General features: G+C 41.5%; 1 protein-coding gene across 3 annotated transcripts in view; it reads right to left on the bottom strand.

Moving 5' to 3' along the window:
* Positions 1-283: 283 nt before the first annotated feature.
* Positions 284-17169, bottom strand: part of PRDM16 (PR/SET domain 16) — a 421860-nt gene continuing 404974 nt past the window's right edge. For 2 of the 3 annotated variants that reach the window (XM_032763750.2, XM_032763749.2), the window contains exons 13-16: positions 11502-11671; positions 10205-10379; positions 6997-7227; positions 1801-1915 (exon numbers count right to left, since the gene is read on the bottom strand). In XM_032763750.2, the coding sequence (XP_032619641.1) occupies positions 1903-1915; positions 6997-7227; positions 10205-10379; positions 11502-11671 (589 nt within the window). In that variant the 3' untranslated portion in view covers positions 1801-1902. Of the gene's footprint in view, positions 1916-5157; positions 5333-6996; positions 7228-10204; positions 10380-11501; positions 11672-17169 lie in introns of all 3 variants that reach the window. The other variant, XM_032763751.2, reaches the window with a different exon arrangement.

Consider the following 17169-nt stretch of genomic DNA (forward strand, 5'->3'; position numbering starts at 1 on the left):
TGACCATCTTCGGAGTATGAGGTGCGGCCCATCAGGACTGCAAATCCCAGCATGCAATGCTCCACGGTAATCTGAGCAATTGCTTCCAGATGGAGCACTGCATCCTGGAACCTCCTCCTTCATATTCAACAGCAGAGCGGCTGCAGTTTGTTCCCGTACATATAAACTCGGGGCCCAATCTTGCAAACACTTACTAATAAATGTGTTTACTACTGCGAGACATTTCTCTGAAGTCAACTATTGACCCAATTCTGCAAACACTGATTACTAGGTGTAGCACCCAGCTTTCAGTGTTTGCAGCCTGGTCCAAAGTCCACTGAAGTCAGTGGAAAAACTGCTAATGTAGAGTCAGGCTTGTACCAAACTGGGTCCTTGGGAGCATCTGGAGGCTCCTAGGTGAGTTGCTGATGCAGCACTCGGGCAAGTTTGCGGCACCCCTGATTCAGCTTAAAGTCGCTTGGTAGCAGGCACCTGTCTTACCTTCAGGCAACCCTGATTCTGTAACACCATATCGAGGCATTTCTCAGCACACACATTACCAACGTTGTCAGAGTAGCCAATGTTATTCTTTGTAATATTTCTAACCCTTTTCGAGAATTATGTTCAGGTTTAGCTTTACCTATAAAATCACAGCTAGAACACCAGATTGTTATTACAATGTAGAAATAGCACAAACTAATGTCACAAAATTTCTGGAGGCTGTTTTATCTCAGCAAAAGAGCTGAGACTTCAAAGCAATTTAAAATCATCCATAAAAAATTGCAAATAATTTTAGATCCAGAGAGAAAATACATTTCCTTAGCCACGTGTTTGAGGAGCTGAGCTGCACTCATAAGGTTATTAAAAACAAAGATTTTTTTAACCATATTATCAAAATTATGGGGTAAATGATGGCAGGGTACCTGGCATAAGCAACCACCAGCAAACGAACACAAGGGCACAGGTTTCTCCCCCAACATTGAAGAGACAGCATTTGAAAGACCCTCTGGGAGAGAAACTACACAGGAGCTTTCTAGGGTTGAGCTTACGGGGCATTGTCTATGTATTTGTGTGCATGTATGAGCAGCCCCAGCAATACTCCTTCTGCACCAGTGATTTGTGCTCTTGGCAGAAGCTAGCCCTGTTTGGACATTGCATGTCAGGGAGCATGGCCTCCTACAACAGAGACTCACAACAACACTTTGCAGTGTAAAGATGAGTCTGTTGTGGGGGGTGCAGAATTTCATGCTCTTTCAAAGAGCTATGTTAAGTAAAATGGGTCAAATTCACCGTTCCTTGGTATAACTCTGGTGACTATATCAGAATGATACCAGGGATGGATCAGCTCTAAATCTCTTCCCACCCCTTGCAACTGCTATTCAGCTGAGGTGAATGTGGTGTGTGAGGGGGCAAGGGATCAAATGACTTCAAGTTTTAGTTTATAAGCAGAAACCAGCTGGCTCAGTTATATTGTCTTGTAACTGTAAAGGAGCCAGTATTTGATTGCACCATTGCAATTCACTTATGGTTTACACTATTCTAAAAGATGGTGGAATCCTAGGGCTTCTTCAGGGCTATCCAGTTTGGAGAGTTTCTTTCTAACAAATCAGAAACGAACAACTGTGGATAGATACAAATCTGGGAATTGCAGGTCACATGTGACAGGTTTATTCTCCCAGCCAAAAGCCCGGACGACTCCGAGGCCCTCTGATCCATCTTCTGCGTGCTAGAATTTCTGATAGGGCAGTCACAGCACCACCACCTCCTCACTCGGACTCTGAACCAGTGCCTTCTCGACCCGTCAGAGATGGCTGATGGGATTAAAGGTCCCCGACTCCGAGGCTGCTCCTGCCATGTTCAACCAAGCATCCAGAGAATTCTGGGAAGAAGTATGAAGGGGAGCGTTCTCAGAAAGGGACAGCATCATTGCATAAGCCTAAAGGAGGGGAAGAAGCAGAGGAAGGGAAACGGGTGAATACACACTCCTGGGTCCTGGAATAATCCACATGAAGTAGAGAGTCATTTAACTATTTACATACCAGACACTCAGGACAGTCAGTGTCAGTCACTTTGGTGCGGGCTGGGGATCCTGCCTGCCAATCAATACTTACGTTCACTCATGAGGAAGATACTTGGACCTTGCCATGGAGTTTTACCAGGCAGCAGTGGGCTTGGAAGGGCATCTCAAACACACCCCTTAACTTCCTTCCTTGCACTTAATGACAAATGCTGACACTTGCATTTAGGCCCCTCTCCTAGAGGACATTACTCTTCCCACCGAACATATCCAGGGAGTTCTGGCCTTTTTTCTAATAGTTTTCAAAAGTGCATATGGAACAGTGTGCATTGCGGAGTGAGTCATGCCGATCCCCCCGACTTGGGCATGATAACTTTGCGGTACACCTGGGGAAGACAGGAGCTCATGCCTGTGAAACTTTGGCCTTCAGAAGTTATTGTTGACTTATAAAGAGAATTGTAAATGGGGGTTCAGCTATATAGGACAAAACTGACTGAGTGACTCAGTGGAGATGAGCTTGCGCATGGCATGTTGTTGCATTTACTGAGCATTTCTATTGTGTCTGGAAGGAGCTGGAGCCTGGTTGTGTCAATTTGGCAATGTAAGTGTGATGTGTTTGCAGGCATGATTGTGTGTGTTTATTGCAGCACTACCAGCTGACAAAGCCTAATCCGTGAATGAGCAGAGACCACTGCTTACTATAGAGTAATTTGGTTGCTTTCGTATTACCTAAGCCTTCTCCCACCTCCACTTTTGTTTGTCTCATCCATTTTTTGCATCATCACAGCCCAGGTCCTGATCCTGCAAAGATTTATGCCTGTGCTGAACTTTGCACATTGTGAGTTAAAATCTATGGAATTACCCATAGTGTGTAACGTTAAGTACGTGTATAAATCTTTGCAGGATAGGGGCCCTAGGTTGGATGCTCTCTTTACTGCAGATGTCTGTACAGTGCTTAGCATAATGGCACCCTGAGCTACACAAATCTAATGAAGAATAGTAATAAAACTGCCCCAAAACTCCAATTACAACTTTCCCCTCCCCCACAGGAAGCTCAAATTCAGATCCAGTTCTCAATCTGACCATTGTGTCTCATGCTTGTCTGTATGTGCTGTAGAGCATTCTGCTTTATGAGTGTTTGCATGGATGCGTGAATTTCAACAGGGACAGTGAGCCAAAACGGATAGAAAGGTAAGATTTCTGTGCTGGTCTGACCAGATAAATATTATATTCTGCCATGTTGCCTGCAGTAATACAGGCAGAGCAGAGAATTTTTAAATTGTCCAAGTTATATCATATGTGACAATATGTAACATGTCTTAGATCTCACTTACTACAAGATTACCTAAAAAAAAAAATCGTGCCAGATTTAACATTGCAGTCAAGAAAAATCAAGTTGTGCCTAAATAGTTAGTACACTCAGCGTATTAGTAAAAGGACACAGACAAAGGCATGCAAGTGGCTTGTGTTGAAAGGATAAATGAGCTCTTTTTTCACCAGAAAAGAACTTCGGTGCTATCTTCATAGCCAAAATACTCCCTTAAGTGCAGTCAAATCTGTACAAAATACCCACACTTCCAATAGGCAACTCCCACCCCAACTTCCTGACCCCAGTCTTAACAAGTCACTGTAAAGTAGCTTTAGGGTTTCCAGCACAATCCCCTTTGACCTTTAATTAAAGACCCACCTCTATTAGGCAATTGCATTTAGTTGCACCTTTGAGTGGTCTTTAAGATAAATTGTATTGTATTCCTGTTGCTTAGAGGACAGAACGACTCCAAGTACAGGAGCTGATCTCATCCCCAATAAAACCTGAAGCCCAGGTAAATATACTCAAACCTGCACTACTATTCTTAAAAGAAGCATTTGAACTACATAGCCTCTTTTGAGCAGATAAGAGCAGATGGTCGATGGCAAAAAGTTTGCAGGTTTTCTGCAGACTCTCTCTCTGAATTTTGTCTCAATGTATCCTCTTTGTTCTGGTAATGGGGCTGGACATTTCACAGAACGTCCCCCTCATAAGATCTGTTGCTGCTTTATTTGGACCAGGATGCAAACTTCATGAGAACAGAACCTCTCATGGCATTTCTGCTTATGGCAAAACCAGCGAGCATAGAGCCATGCTAATTAAAAAGATAAATAAGTAAGTTTTCCAAGTTCTTTCAAATTTCAGGATTTTGTTTCAAGTTTTGGAAGAAGGCCTGCATCAGCTTTAGCTGTGCCTGAGCTGGTATGTCTTTTGATAAGAAGGGGGTATTTTATTTTAAAGGTGTGTTAGGTTTAAAGCTTAATGCACAAAATAATGGCATTTTCTAAATTTGCTTAAGATCAGGGGTAGGCAACCTATGGCACGGGTGCCGAAGCAGCACACAAGCTGATTTTCAGTGGCACTCACACCGCCTGGGTCCTGGCCATCGGTCCAGGGGGCTCTGCATTTTATTTAATTTTAAATTAAACATTTTAAAATGTTAAATGTTAACATTTTAAACATTTTAAAAACTTTATTTACTACAACAATATTTAGTTATATATTATAGACTCATAGAAAGAGACCTTCTGAAAACGTTAAAATGTATTACTGGCATGCGAAACGTTAAATTAGAGTGAATAAATGAAGACTTGGCACACCACTTCTGAAAGGTTGCCGACCCCTGCTTAAGATGATGCAGTTCTCCTACCAAGTCTAGAAACTATCATTCTGAATTAGATTTTGTTTTTTATTATTAAATCCTGTTATATTTTACTGCTGTTTCAAAGGGCCAGATGCTCAACTGGTGTAAATTGTCATTATTCCAGTGAAACCAATATATTCCAATATTGGCCCAAAGTTTGTAACTATTGCGTTATCATATTTCTATATACATTTCTATAGACAGATATAGATAGATGAACCTACATCACTATATAGCTATAAACCTGCACTGGCTCCACAAGGTTATAATGGTACGTGAAACTGATTATATAAAACGTGAGTTAACAATTCCCTCCCCACTCCTATTTCTCCTGGACTGCAACATGGTAGCAAACGTGATTTACAAGTTAGTCTTCACCATCAGAATTCAAATTCAGAACACAGACCTGGCTAAAGGAACCCAGCTGTTTGATAATCCCATGCTCAATGCTGGAGGTAAGCTCGGTAAAATGTTCTGTCATATACCTACCTGGTTTTTAGCCTGCCTGTACAGAGTCTGTTTTATTGTCTCAGAGTCTAAGGTGGAATTAAACACATCTTTAACTTCAAATGCTTCCTCGGCTGCTTTGCGAAGATCCAGCCCCTTCCCAAAATTCGGCATCTGCTCCAAATCTAACAAGCCGGCTTCGTCCTCCTCAATACACCTGTACCAATGACCAGGGGAAGGGGTTGACCTGTTGTTAGCTCATCTCACTGTTTACAGTCTAACCAATGTGTGTGTTGCTAAGTCAGTGCCTGCATGCACATACCATGGGGTTCTCACAAGCCACATGCATGAAGAGACAGACAGACAGGTGGACAAAGAATGCACATGATGCAAGGAGCAAAGAAAAAGTGGAATGGATGGTTATGCATGTACATCTCAAGCATTAGTGCTACCATATGTTCTGTGGTTCAGTGTGGTTACCGTTTTCATTCTGGTCTCCTATTCAGAGATGCCTGATTACTAGCTATTCCTGAAGGTTGGGGGAATAGAGCCACTGCACCATATTCCCCAGGGGTTACAATAGGCTCAGCTGGAAAATGCTGACACTGAAAAAACCCTTTGAATAGAATAATACTTTGCATGACATAGCACTTTTCATCCATAGATATCAAAGCATCATTAGTGGATAGAAACCTGTGGCACAAGAGAGGCTAAGATCTACCATTTCAATAGTGGACTTTAATGTTGAGTGCTTGATGTTTTGGACCAACTTTAGATACCTACAGCCTGATTTTCCCGAACACCAATGACCTCAGTGGAAGTCAGTGGGAGTTGCAGGTGCTCCTCCCCTCTGAAAATATGAGAGTCAAAAATAGACTTTCCTGAACATTTAAGCTTAAAGTGACTTAAATGCTAGAGCGCATAGTGAGCCGATGGCAGAGTGACATATAGAAGTCTGGTTTCCCACCGTATCTCCTGGACCACCCTTTGGATGAACTTTGGCATGCCAGCTCCTGGATGTAATGCAGCAGATTTTGTGAAAGGTTAGTGGGTAAGAGAGCTAACGGAAGGAGTGGATTCCATGTTCCACCATTGGTTATATCTTTACAATCAAACACTGCTGTATTTTATTGGGCTTTCTAATGTACAGTTATCCTAGGGTGCCTTCACGCTAATGCTCTATTTCATACTGTAAACTACATCTGCGGCAGATAGTTACCCATCTTGGTTTACACAGCTTTACACTGGGGTGCTTTGTATTGTCACTCTGGATAGGCACTGGAGTAAAACAGAATACCAATTAACTATTTCAGAAGTGTCCTTTTTGTACCTGCAAATGTCTTCCTGATGGTTTATGAACCAAGGTGCACTGCACGGACGGGCACAAAATGAAAGAGAGGCCTGGGGACACATCCACACAAAGGCCAGCCCCAGCCTCTCATCTGAAATTCATTCATGGCCTTACATCCTGAGACAAGAGGCTGCTGCAGATAAAATGGGTGGAGTAGTGGAAAGCTGCCATTATCTAGATTTCTTTGCAGCAGCTCTCTTTTCACTGACCAGGGGTTTGAAAATCGAGATGTTGCCATTGTGTCAGGTAGAAGATTTCATGATACATTGAGGAGGCTGTTTTTTTCAGGTGCTAACTGTTTACCTTTCCCACTGGGCATTTTTCAGGCCTTGTGTATCTGTCTTCTTATACTTTTGCATTTCAGTTTATTTATTTGTGCTTCCCACCATGGTGAAAATGAAGTTCCTAGGGCAAACTGGAGGTATGATTCATGGTTTGAAAAATAAAGTGATACCGCCCATGACCTGCTAATGACACAGGGTGAGAAATCTAACCCCATTCTGCTTCCCAGAGGAAATGGCCCCACTCACCTTCGGGTATGGTCAAAGCTCATGGTGAGGGACGTGGGCTCTTCCTCCTCCTCATCCTCAAACGCTCCTCGGGGCTCTGTTGTGGGTGATACTGTTTCATCCTGTGACTTCCCTGTCAGGCTGTCGTCATCTTCCTCCTCCAATTCTTCCTCCTCCTCATCCACATCTTCTGTTTTCTCATTTGCTAACCCGTGACACTGGGAGTTGCTATCAATGTCTTGGATTTCTGGCCTGGAATGTTTGAGCACGGGGGAAGGAACCAAGAGGTCAGTTGAGAGCAGCAATGCACTGCCACTTTGGTGCAAGATTCAGGCATTTAGCCATTTATTTGTTATTTATGGTTCAGAATGGCTGGGGACAGAAAATACCTATTAGGTGATCTAATCCGTGCTTCCTCACCAATGCAAGATTGTTCTCTACAGTGTCTAAGAGCTCATGGAGTGAGTCAAATATTGTCCATTCTTAAAACTAGAGTTTGTTCAGTCTGGTTTTAAGTATCTTCACCCTGTGGACTGTAACTTCTATGGGCCAAGGGCCATGTTTTTCTCTGTGCTTATAGTATAAAATAACCACTCGCCTAGCGAAAAAGCTCCACAATGGGATAGGTTTCATTGCAAACATTCCCTAATGGCCAACTTACATCTTCTTTTGTCCCATTGCCCCTTGTTAAACTCATATGGACATGAGAGAAAGTAAGCTGCCAGCAAAATAAAACAAACCAGGTTAAGAGAACAAGATCCCATTTGGTAACAACGTGTAGTTGGAACAGTCTGAGATGCTGCTAGATGGAAGGAGAGAAATTTAACTTCTTCACCCAGAAAGTTTCCACAATCAAATTAATATTAAAATCAGGAACATCATTGTCCTGTTGCTTTTGTCGAATGTAGGTTACACTAATTACATGGAGGTTCCATGCAAACATTTTTGGCTTTTTTTTTTTTAAAACCAAAACAAAAAAGCTTTCAAACTTGGTACCATCATAGAATGGTTATTTGTAAAAACAACAGAGCAGCAAGAACATAATTACAACTGGCCCTAGAACGGAGTGACATTTGTACAACACAGAATGTCCTTTTTGGTTCCCCTGTAGATTAAATATCACTCAGTCAAAATAAGGTTTAAAAAATTAAGGGGAAACTCAGATGTTTTCCAAGCCCTGAATCTTGTCACCTAGTCTAAACACATCATCAGCATGTTTGTTTTAGAGAATTTTGATCAATTTTCTTTAAGGTACAGGCCCAAATTTGATTCTCCCTCTGGATCAATTATACCAGCCTGCGGAGGAGTTCTCCTCTTGTCTATTTTTTTGTCTCCATCAGGCAAGGATGAAAGATTCCTAATTTCCCTCAGGAAATACAGCAAACCTTTTCCTCCCTGTTTTATTTCCATGTGTGCAATCTAAACAAAAACTTTGCTGAGAAGTCTGTATCTGAGATGAGGTTACTTTATCTTGCTTTCAGGGCTAAGATGAAGGCAACAGACTAGGGAAGGAAATGGAAAACGTGTCTAAATTTCACATGTTTACAAGCATTCTAGGTGAAGTGAAGTGCTGCATTCCACATGTAAAGTTCTTAAGGGCTGTTACTACTGTAGCACTGGCAATGAACACGAGGCTGGCCTGCTGGTAAGTTAAGCGCTGAATGCAGTGTAATCACCCAGCATCAGCACAATTTGTTCTTTGTTTATGAATGCAACTGAATATCCAGGGCTGGGTTCATGAGTGATGGAGAAAACGAAGGGATCCATGGGAATAGAGCTGGGCAAAACATTCTGGACCAAACTTTTTTTTCCCCAAGAAAAAATAAACATTTGGCAACATCTAAACATTTTGCAAATTCTGAACAGTTTCACCTAATTGTTGATTTGGGAACTTTCCCCCTCCCACCAAATAAGGAAAAAATAATCTGAAAAAAACTGAAACATTTTGATTGGACATTTTTTCTAATGAAACATTTCAATTTTTTTTGTTTGAAACAACTTTGTTAAAAATTTTCTTTTAATTTTATTTTAAACATCAAGTGTTAAAGAATAGCAGAATGAAGAACTGAAATGAAATGTTTCATTCAACTCAAAGCAATTTTTTTTAATTTTTCAATTTACCAAAACATTCTAAAATTTTAATTTTCTGTCCTATCTGAAACAACTTTTTTTTTTTTTACTTTTTGAAATAGCCATTAAATTGAAAATGATGTCAAGCATCAGCGGGGTAGCCATGTTAGTCTGGTTCTGTAAAAAGCAACAAAGAGTCCTATGGCACCTTATAGACTAAGAGACATATTGGAGCATGAGCTTTTGTGGGTGAATACCCATTTTGTCAGATGCAACCACGAAAGCTTATGCTCCAATACGTCTGTTAGTCTATAACAGGGGGAGGCAACCTATGGCACGGGTGCCAAAGGCAGCACGCGAGCTGATTTTCAGTGGCACTCACGCTGCCTGGGTCCTGGCCACTGGTCCGGAAGGCTCTGCATTTTATTTAGTTTTAAATGAAGCTTCTTAAACATTTTAAAAACCTTATTTACTTTACATACAACAATAGTTTAGTTATATATTATAGACTTATAGAAAGAGACCTTCTAAGAATGTTAAAATGTATTACTGGCACGCGAAACCTTAAATTAGAGTGAATGATTGAAGACTCGGCACGCCACTTCTGAAAGATTGCTGACCCCTGGTCTATAAGGTGCCACAGGACTCTTTGTCGCTTTGAAAATGATGTTATTCACCCAGCTCTACTTGGGAAGGGGGACCCAATGCAGCAGTGAGCCCGAGATGCCAAATGACTTTTGGTGGGAAGAGAATGAAGGGGGAAGTCAAAGGGCCAAATTAAGACTTGCTGTGAGCCACTGCAGTTCCACAGAAGCTAGTGGCACTCACTGGAGGTCTAAATTTGGCCCAAGGAGTGCAAAGTGTGGAAGGAGAGAGAGCTCATGTCTGTTCTATACAAACAAGCTATGAGAAGGTGAAAGAGGAGGCTGGGTGGGAAGGGTCTGATCCTGTATGGCTGTTCTTATGTAACTTCTGCCACAAGCAGAAAAGAATTGGAATGCTCTGTGTAAGGAGTCTAAGTTGAGTGCCTTGCGGGATTTCTCATTATTACTCTGATCTCTTCAGACTATTTGAAATCATGCCCTGAACACGGAGATGGCTGGCCAGCCTTTGAACAGTCTGGTACGAGGTGTCCATTAGTGTGGCTTTGTTTGTTTACCTTTTATCTGTTAAAGTTGATGCTTGATTCATCTCGCTATTTGCAATAAAATTTCTGATTTCAGAGAAATACGAGTCCTCTTTCTCATCTAAAAGTGCATGGTTGTCTGGCTCCGAGTTTGGGGAGGAGGCACTGGTCCCAAGGTGGTTAGTAATGACTCCAGAGTGCTGGCTCACTGCACAGGGGACAAGGGACAAGAGAAGAACCAGGAGAAAGAATCAGGTATTGCCAACGCTGCTCTCAATAGAAACTAAGGAGAAAAATTAGCGCAATGAAGCATTTACTGCATGGTAAGAATTTACATTGAAAGAAAGTTTCAGGAAACAAAAATCTTGGCAGAAAAAGCTGGTATCTTCCAAAAGTCAGTGTGCACAGAGAGACAATTAGTATGTGTACAGCGACGGGAAATATCATTAAGTACTGTTATCTGTCTATCCTAGGTTCTTATCTGCCCCCACTACTGCAGTATCTGAGCACCCCGCAAGCTTTAATGAATTTATCCTCACAGCACTGTGGGCAGGCAGGGCAGGGTTATGGTCCCCATTTGACATATGCAGGAACGGAGACATGGAGAAATGAAGGGCCAGAATTTTAAAAGGTGCAATAGGCACCTAATGAGATTTTCAGACATGCCCAGGGCACTTTTGAAAATTCTTAAGGGGCTTCAATACCTTTAATAAGTGACTTGCCCAAGGTTACACAAGGAGGATGGGACAGAACAAGGAATTGAATCCATGTCTCCTAAGTCCCAACCCTAAGCACTGGACCATGCTTCCTCTCTGTTACTATGGGGTTAGCAAGTCTAAATAATACTGTCACATACACATTTCAGCATTATTGGCATTTACGGTATAAAAACATTGGAGAAGAAGAATCCATTATAAACTTCTGTTTCTATTTGCTTGTAGCGTTTTCAAGAAATTTCTTCTCTGCCGAAAGTTCGTATGTTGGGTTTCAATACACAGGTTCCTTCTCTCTCTTTGTGGGGTTGATTTGTTAAGTTGTTTTTCAGAAAAGCAAAAATCTATCTGTTTCTATTATGTGAGCATCTAAAATATATTATTTCAGCTTTAAAAAAAGTTTGTGTGTGTCTCTCTCTCTCACACACACACACTTCTTTGTAACTTTAGAAATGCAACATCTAAAATAAATATTTTTCTTTTGCTGCCTAGTAATATTCATGTACGAGAATGGATATTTCCACGAAGATTCTCATAGGTGACCCAGAGTGACTTAAATTGGGGATTTCTCTCTCCGGTGCCCCTACCAGAATTACACAGCAGCGTTGGTCCCCTACCTGGCACATTCTCATGTTCATGCTTCTTAAGGTGTCGGTCCAAGTTGGTCTGCTGCCCAAAGCATCGGTTACACAAGTGACATTTGAATGGCTTCTCCTTGTTATGGATGTTTCGAACGTGCCGCTGGAGGTTAGAGGAAATGCTGAATGACCTGTCACAGTATTTACACCTGAAAAATAGAAGCAAATGCCAATGAGTGCAACTGAGGGGGGGAAAACCTACCATCAAACATCGCTCTATAAATCTTTACTTGACTGAGGACCTGGAAAGCATGGGGCATTAATCATCTCAGACAATTCTGATATTATTATTATTCAAGATGCGGAAAGAAGGGGTTAGGATTAATTAAGAGGTTAGCCAGTCCAAACAAATAAGAACTTAAAAGTAAATAATTACTTTTCCATATATAAATGTACCAACACGAAAGGAGAATGTGTGTCTCTTAGGTTTCTTATTTTGTAAAGAAAGAAGGGAGAGAAGGAGATAGAAAGGAGGAGAAAGAAAAGCCCATTTTCTCATAGCTTCACAAGTGACAGAGTCATTTGGCAATAAAATAGACTCTAGTGATTTTTTGTGAAATTTCTAAAGGGCTGAAGGAACAAAGATGCTCAAGGTGTAGGCCTATTAGCATATAATGAATTAATATTTATATTGTGGTAGTACCCAGCATCTGCAAAGAATCTCCAGTCACAGAAGGAAACACACTCCCTGCCCTGAGGAGTATACACAATCTAAAAATAAAACCATGATTTATTTAGCAAATGATCATGCAAACCAGAAATGGCATTTGTAAAGGTGGGGAAAACCTCCCCTTTAGTGGGAAGTTAGTGTATGTAAGGAGCCATGGAAGAGAACATTTAGAAAGGGGAGAGTAGGAAAGAGTCTCCCTTTCAAATAAGTCTCTGCAGAACCCACAGCTGATGTGTCAGCAGCTCATTTCGAAACTATGCCCTGCCCCACAACCACACTTTATATTCAGTGTCTTTGAAACAAAGTAGGAGTATACAGGCCTTTGCAAATGCAATGGTGCCTCATGAGCCCAAACCCTCTGCACTCACTTGTACTGTGGAACAAGAATGTACCTAACTTACTGAAGAGGGCAGCTTTGAGCCACAAGGAAGGGTTTCAATATTGAAGATTTCAAACGTTAAGTTCTTCTTTTATCAGTCTGAATCTCAGTAAGTTAATACTCATCAAGTCTCCTTTTCCCGAGCCCCAACACCACAATCCACAACAACAGTGGAATTATTTCTCCTCTTGGACTTTTGCAAATCGTTTAAACTTTCTGGACCAATGCACTCACAACACCATAAATCCCAAGTAAATATACTTACTTTAAAGGGAGTTGCTCTGGATATATACGGGCACAAACAAGAGCAAAATTTGGCACATTAAACCCAGCTCCCGCAGAACACAACACAAACCCTGCTGTTGGCCAAGTCTTGTTAATTTTATAAATGTTCCCAGTCCCGTTTACTTCAGTCAGAGTCCTTAGATGTGAGGAAGACAATCAGGATTGGACTCTGTTGTACCATTTAGCTCTGAAACTAGATTCAGCCCAACAGTAAGACATAATGTTGGTTTAAAAAAAAAACATAAAAGATTCAAATGAGGGAGGGGTGGAAGTGTCAAAAATCTACGCTCTTGTGGCACACACACCCCTTCTGGATGTGCTACAGCTGTGACTGTGACTTGGTCTCTAAAAATATATTCATATTATTGTTGGAAGTAACAGAGAGATATAATGAAACTCTCCCCCTAAATATTTTTGGATTCCACATCCACCTCTGTGTTGCCTACTGTTAAATCACAAATAAGGATCAAGACATGAGATATAATGTAACTTCATCCTCAATACACTAGGGAAACACACAGTCTTTTGCTTTATCACATTTTTTCAAACTGCCTTTCTCCAAAATTCTCTTCCAAATACATTTCTTTTTTAACTCAACTGTTACAAAATGCAAACTGAACCATCAATGAAAACAGAGCATAATGCCTCTTTGGACGTTTGCTTTTGTTGGCAACAAAAAAGCCAAAGAAACCATTTAATATACTGATGACTAAACATGTACAAGTTTTGTACAGCTCCCTTTCCCTCCCCGAAATTGAAGGGTCTGATTTTAAGATATGTTGAGCATCTGCAGCTTCTACTGAGGCTGCCCATCACTTCTGGTCATCAAGATTAAAATGTCCAAATAACAAAATGTCCCAATTATTCCGTAGACACCTGGCTACCAAGTCGTCTTCTTTGTTTTCTAGTCTTTTGAACTATAGTAAGACCATCATACAGGACAATGAAAGAAGTAGACACTTTGACTCATCAAAGTGAGGGGAGGGATAGCTCAGTGGCATGAGCATTGCCCTGCTAAACGCAGGGTCGTGAGTTTAATCCTCAGGGGGGCCATTTGGGGATTTAGTTGGGGATTCCCCCCCCCCCCTTTGAGCAGGGAATTGGACTAGACCTCCTGAGGTCCCTTACAGCCCTGATAGTCTATAATGTCATATTTTTCTATATACACAATACATAGCTACACACAGAGCTAAATACACAGTAAATAAACAAAGGTGATACTAAAATTGGCAGGAACCCTCCAATTAAACCAACCCAAAAGCATGTTAAGCCAATCCAAGAAGCTCCCTATTAACTGAGTGGACAACTGCAGCTTCCAAAGAACAGGCCATCGGACTGAGAAATGAGTTCAAACAATGTGTGTGTTGTAAAACAATTGAGAAATTCTCAGGAATTCACAAGCTCTGACAAATCAAGTGTCCTAAGGGAAGCTGTCCGTGAGTGAGAGTGTTTGGGAGAGGGGAGGGGCACACACACCATAGCTCTAGCAGTCCCATTAACGGTATGACCACAGATCACACAGGCAGGTCAAACGTCACTGGAAGTGCAGGAAAGCAACACCCCAAGATGGCTCCTGTTTTGATTTGAAGGTACATCAACCCTTACACTGGCTTCAGGCTTTTGGGCAATATAAAAAGGAAGGGGACAGAGATGCTGTAGATGACACAGATCTCTAGAAATGGACACAGGTCATTTAGCTTCTTGAATATAGAAGCTTCTAGCTCTCTTGCCTTGACTTCTGTGAACTTGCCCCCTAAGGTCTGCTCCAAATGCTGGTAAGACTAGCCTATTGCTCCAGCCACACACTCGGACTACCACCGCTCTGGCCACTGCGCTCCCAGTAGCCCTTAACTAGCTGCTCCGTCACCTCCACACCAACCACAAGCTTCTTGTCTTTGCGTTCAAGGCTCTTCACTACTAAGCCCTGCCACACTTCGCTCTAATAATCTCTCATTAGCACCTCCTCCTTCACTCCGGCAGTGTCACCAGCCTTCTCTGTCCACCAGTCAGTGTCTTGTGCATGGGAAATACTCCTTGATAAAAAGCCACATAGCCTTTTCCTCATCCTCCCTCAAATCCCTCTTCAGGGCTCCTCTTCACCATGGTGCCCACATCACCCTTCCTGCTGAACGTGAGTAGATTGGTGAGGACTCTTTCCCCGACCTTCCTTCTCCTACTCCCTTACTCTTACTGACTGTACCATTCCTCACCCTACCTCTACCCCCAGTTAAAAAATTAAACCCCAGCCAAACCCGTAATTCCCCAAGTGGTGCCAATTGCTTGTATGTTATATCCCAATCTCTTCTGTCTGCGTTGTGTCTTTTAGACTGTATGCCACTTGGGGTAGTGACTGCCTCTTCTCTGTGTCTGTACAGTGCCTGACACAATGGGGCTTCAGTCCTCACTAGAGCCTCTGACTGCTACCGGAATATAATTGTTTACTGCTGCTGCTACTATTGTAGGTCTACGTGCCACGTCTGGCTCACATTACTCACACGAGCAGTTTCAGGGACTTCAAAGGGAGTATGAACGCGTAAGGCAAGAAGGATTTGGCCCCATGTTTGTCAGTTTATTTAGATGTTCAGGAAGCCTTTGAAAAGTTTCGCTTGACAGGCCCTTGCTTTAACTATGAGCTATGGGGATCCAGGGTAGGAGATGGAGAATGGATAAAGAGCTTGTTAAAAAAACAGAAAACAGAGGGACATGTGAAGGGAGGTATTTCTAATGTCTGTGAGTGCAGGGACGAGGGAGACGTACTGTATTAAATGTGGTCCCAGAGGGGTCAGAACTTGGATTTCTGCTGGTTTTAATCTAAATAAATTACCTCGACAGAGAGACCAACTTTAAATTTAAGGAAGAGGTAAATGCAGAGGCTGAAGGAAAGTAGAACACAAAAGGAGTTGCATTTGTTTGTAAACCCACTGACAAATTGCCAGTGAAATTTATTGCTGAACAATTTAAAATAATACACCAGCAGGCTCAAAAATAATAAGCAGGAACAAATGATGGATAGCAATGAGCCAGAGCTGGGGAACTTTGAGAAAGATCTCAGAGAAATAGTTGACAACCTTTAAGGCCTCAAGGACTACGGAGACAGCGTTTAAAAAACCAGTTGGAGAGAAACAGGCAGCTAGAACACCGTTGTAGTATAACATTATGTAACGGAGCTAGTCACCATAGAACTAAGATACTCTGATTAAATCACAACTAGAATATTATGGTGCCTTGTTCTTACTACACTATAAGTAATATGATTCCACTTGTAAAACTTTACATTTATTTGAAGACTCAATAACATGAGCTGTAAAGACAGTAAAAGCCCTTAAACATATGGGTCCATATTCCTTCCCTATGTAACTTCCTAGTCTTGAGTGGAGTTTCACCAGGGATGCATTTAGCCCAGGATCTTTAACAGAAAACAAGAAAGAAGAGATTTTTATTGAACTATGTGCAATCTTAAATGACATGGTAAATGTCAGCTGTAGTTGTTAGTTTCAACTTAGTGCAGACAACAGGACATGGGGGCCTAAAAGGAAATTAAAGAAAAACAAATTCAAAACAGACGTCAGGAAGCACATCTTTATAGAAAGAATCGCAGATCTAGGGAACAGCATAACAGGCAAGGTTGCTAAGGCTCCAGGATTGGGTGTAATTCAAGAATCAATTAGATGGCATCCTGGAGGGAATGGACTTTTGAAAGAGGGAATAAGCCTTGTTGAACCAAATGGCCTTTGCTTGTTCTTGATTCTGGTTTTATGTAGTTTCAAAGCAGGAGGGGGAAAGCCCCCACAAAACACCCTTGTATTTCTGCGTTTTAAACAGTAAGAGGGTCATTAAAAAAACCTGCTTCTTCTGAATCTTGCTTTGCAGTTCAAGGAGAAGGATGACAGAGTCCTGTTTTTTTACTACCTGAGTTGCCAGAGAAATTTGACATTATTTCACAACAAGCCAAACTTATTTTGTCCTCCTCTGAAGGAAATTGAAATAGTTAAGTTTGATTGCTTTGTTTTATTCTTGGGTTCTGAAACATACTGTTGAATTTTAAACCAGATGGGGGAAAAGAATAGGAAAGAATGCCTCCTAAATCCACTGTATCACATAGATGTACATGCATCGTGATACAGTCAAATCATCTTTAACCATTTTGCTTTTTAATACATATGTATAGTACATTAGGTGTGTGGCTCAGTAACAAAATAATTAGCACTTTACATTTTCAAAATGTAATGTATTTTTTCCCATTTTACAGATGGGGAAACTAAGACACATACAGATAAAGTGACTTGCCAAAGATGAGAGAGTTTATCAGTGGC

This window comes from Chelonoidis abingdonii, chromosome 23, assembly GCF_003597395.2.
Source record: "Chelonoidis abingdonii isolate Lonesome George chromosome 23, CheloAbing_2.0, whole genome shotgun sequence".
Lineage (NCBI taxonomy): Eukaryota > Metazoa > Chordata > Testudines > Testudinidae > Chelonoidis > Chelonoidis abingdonii.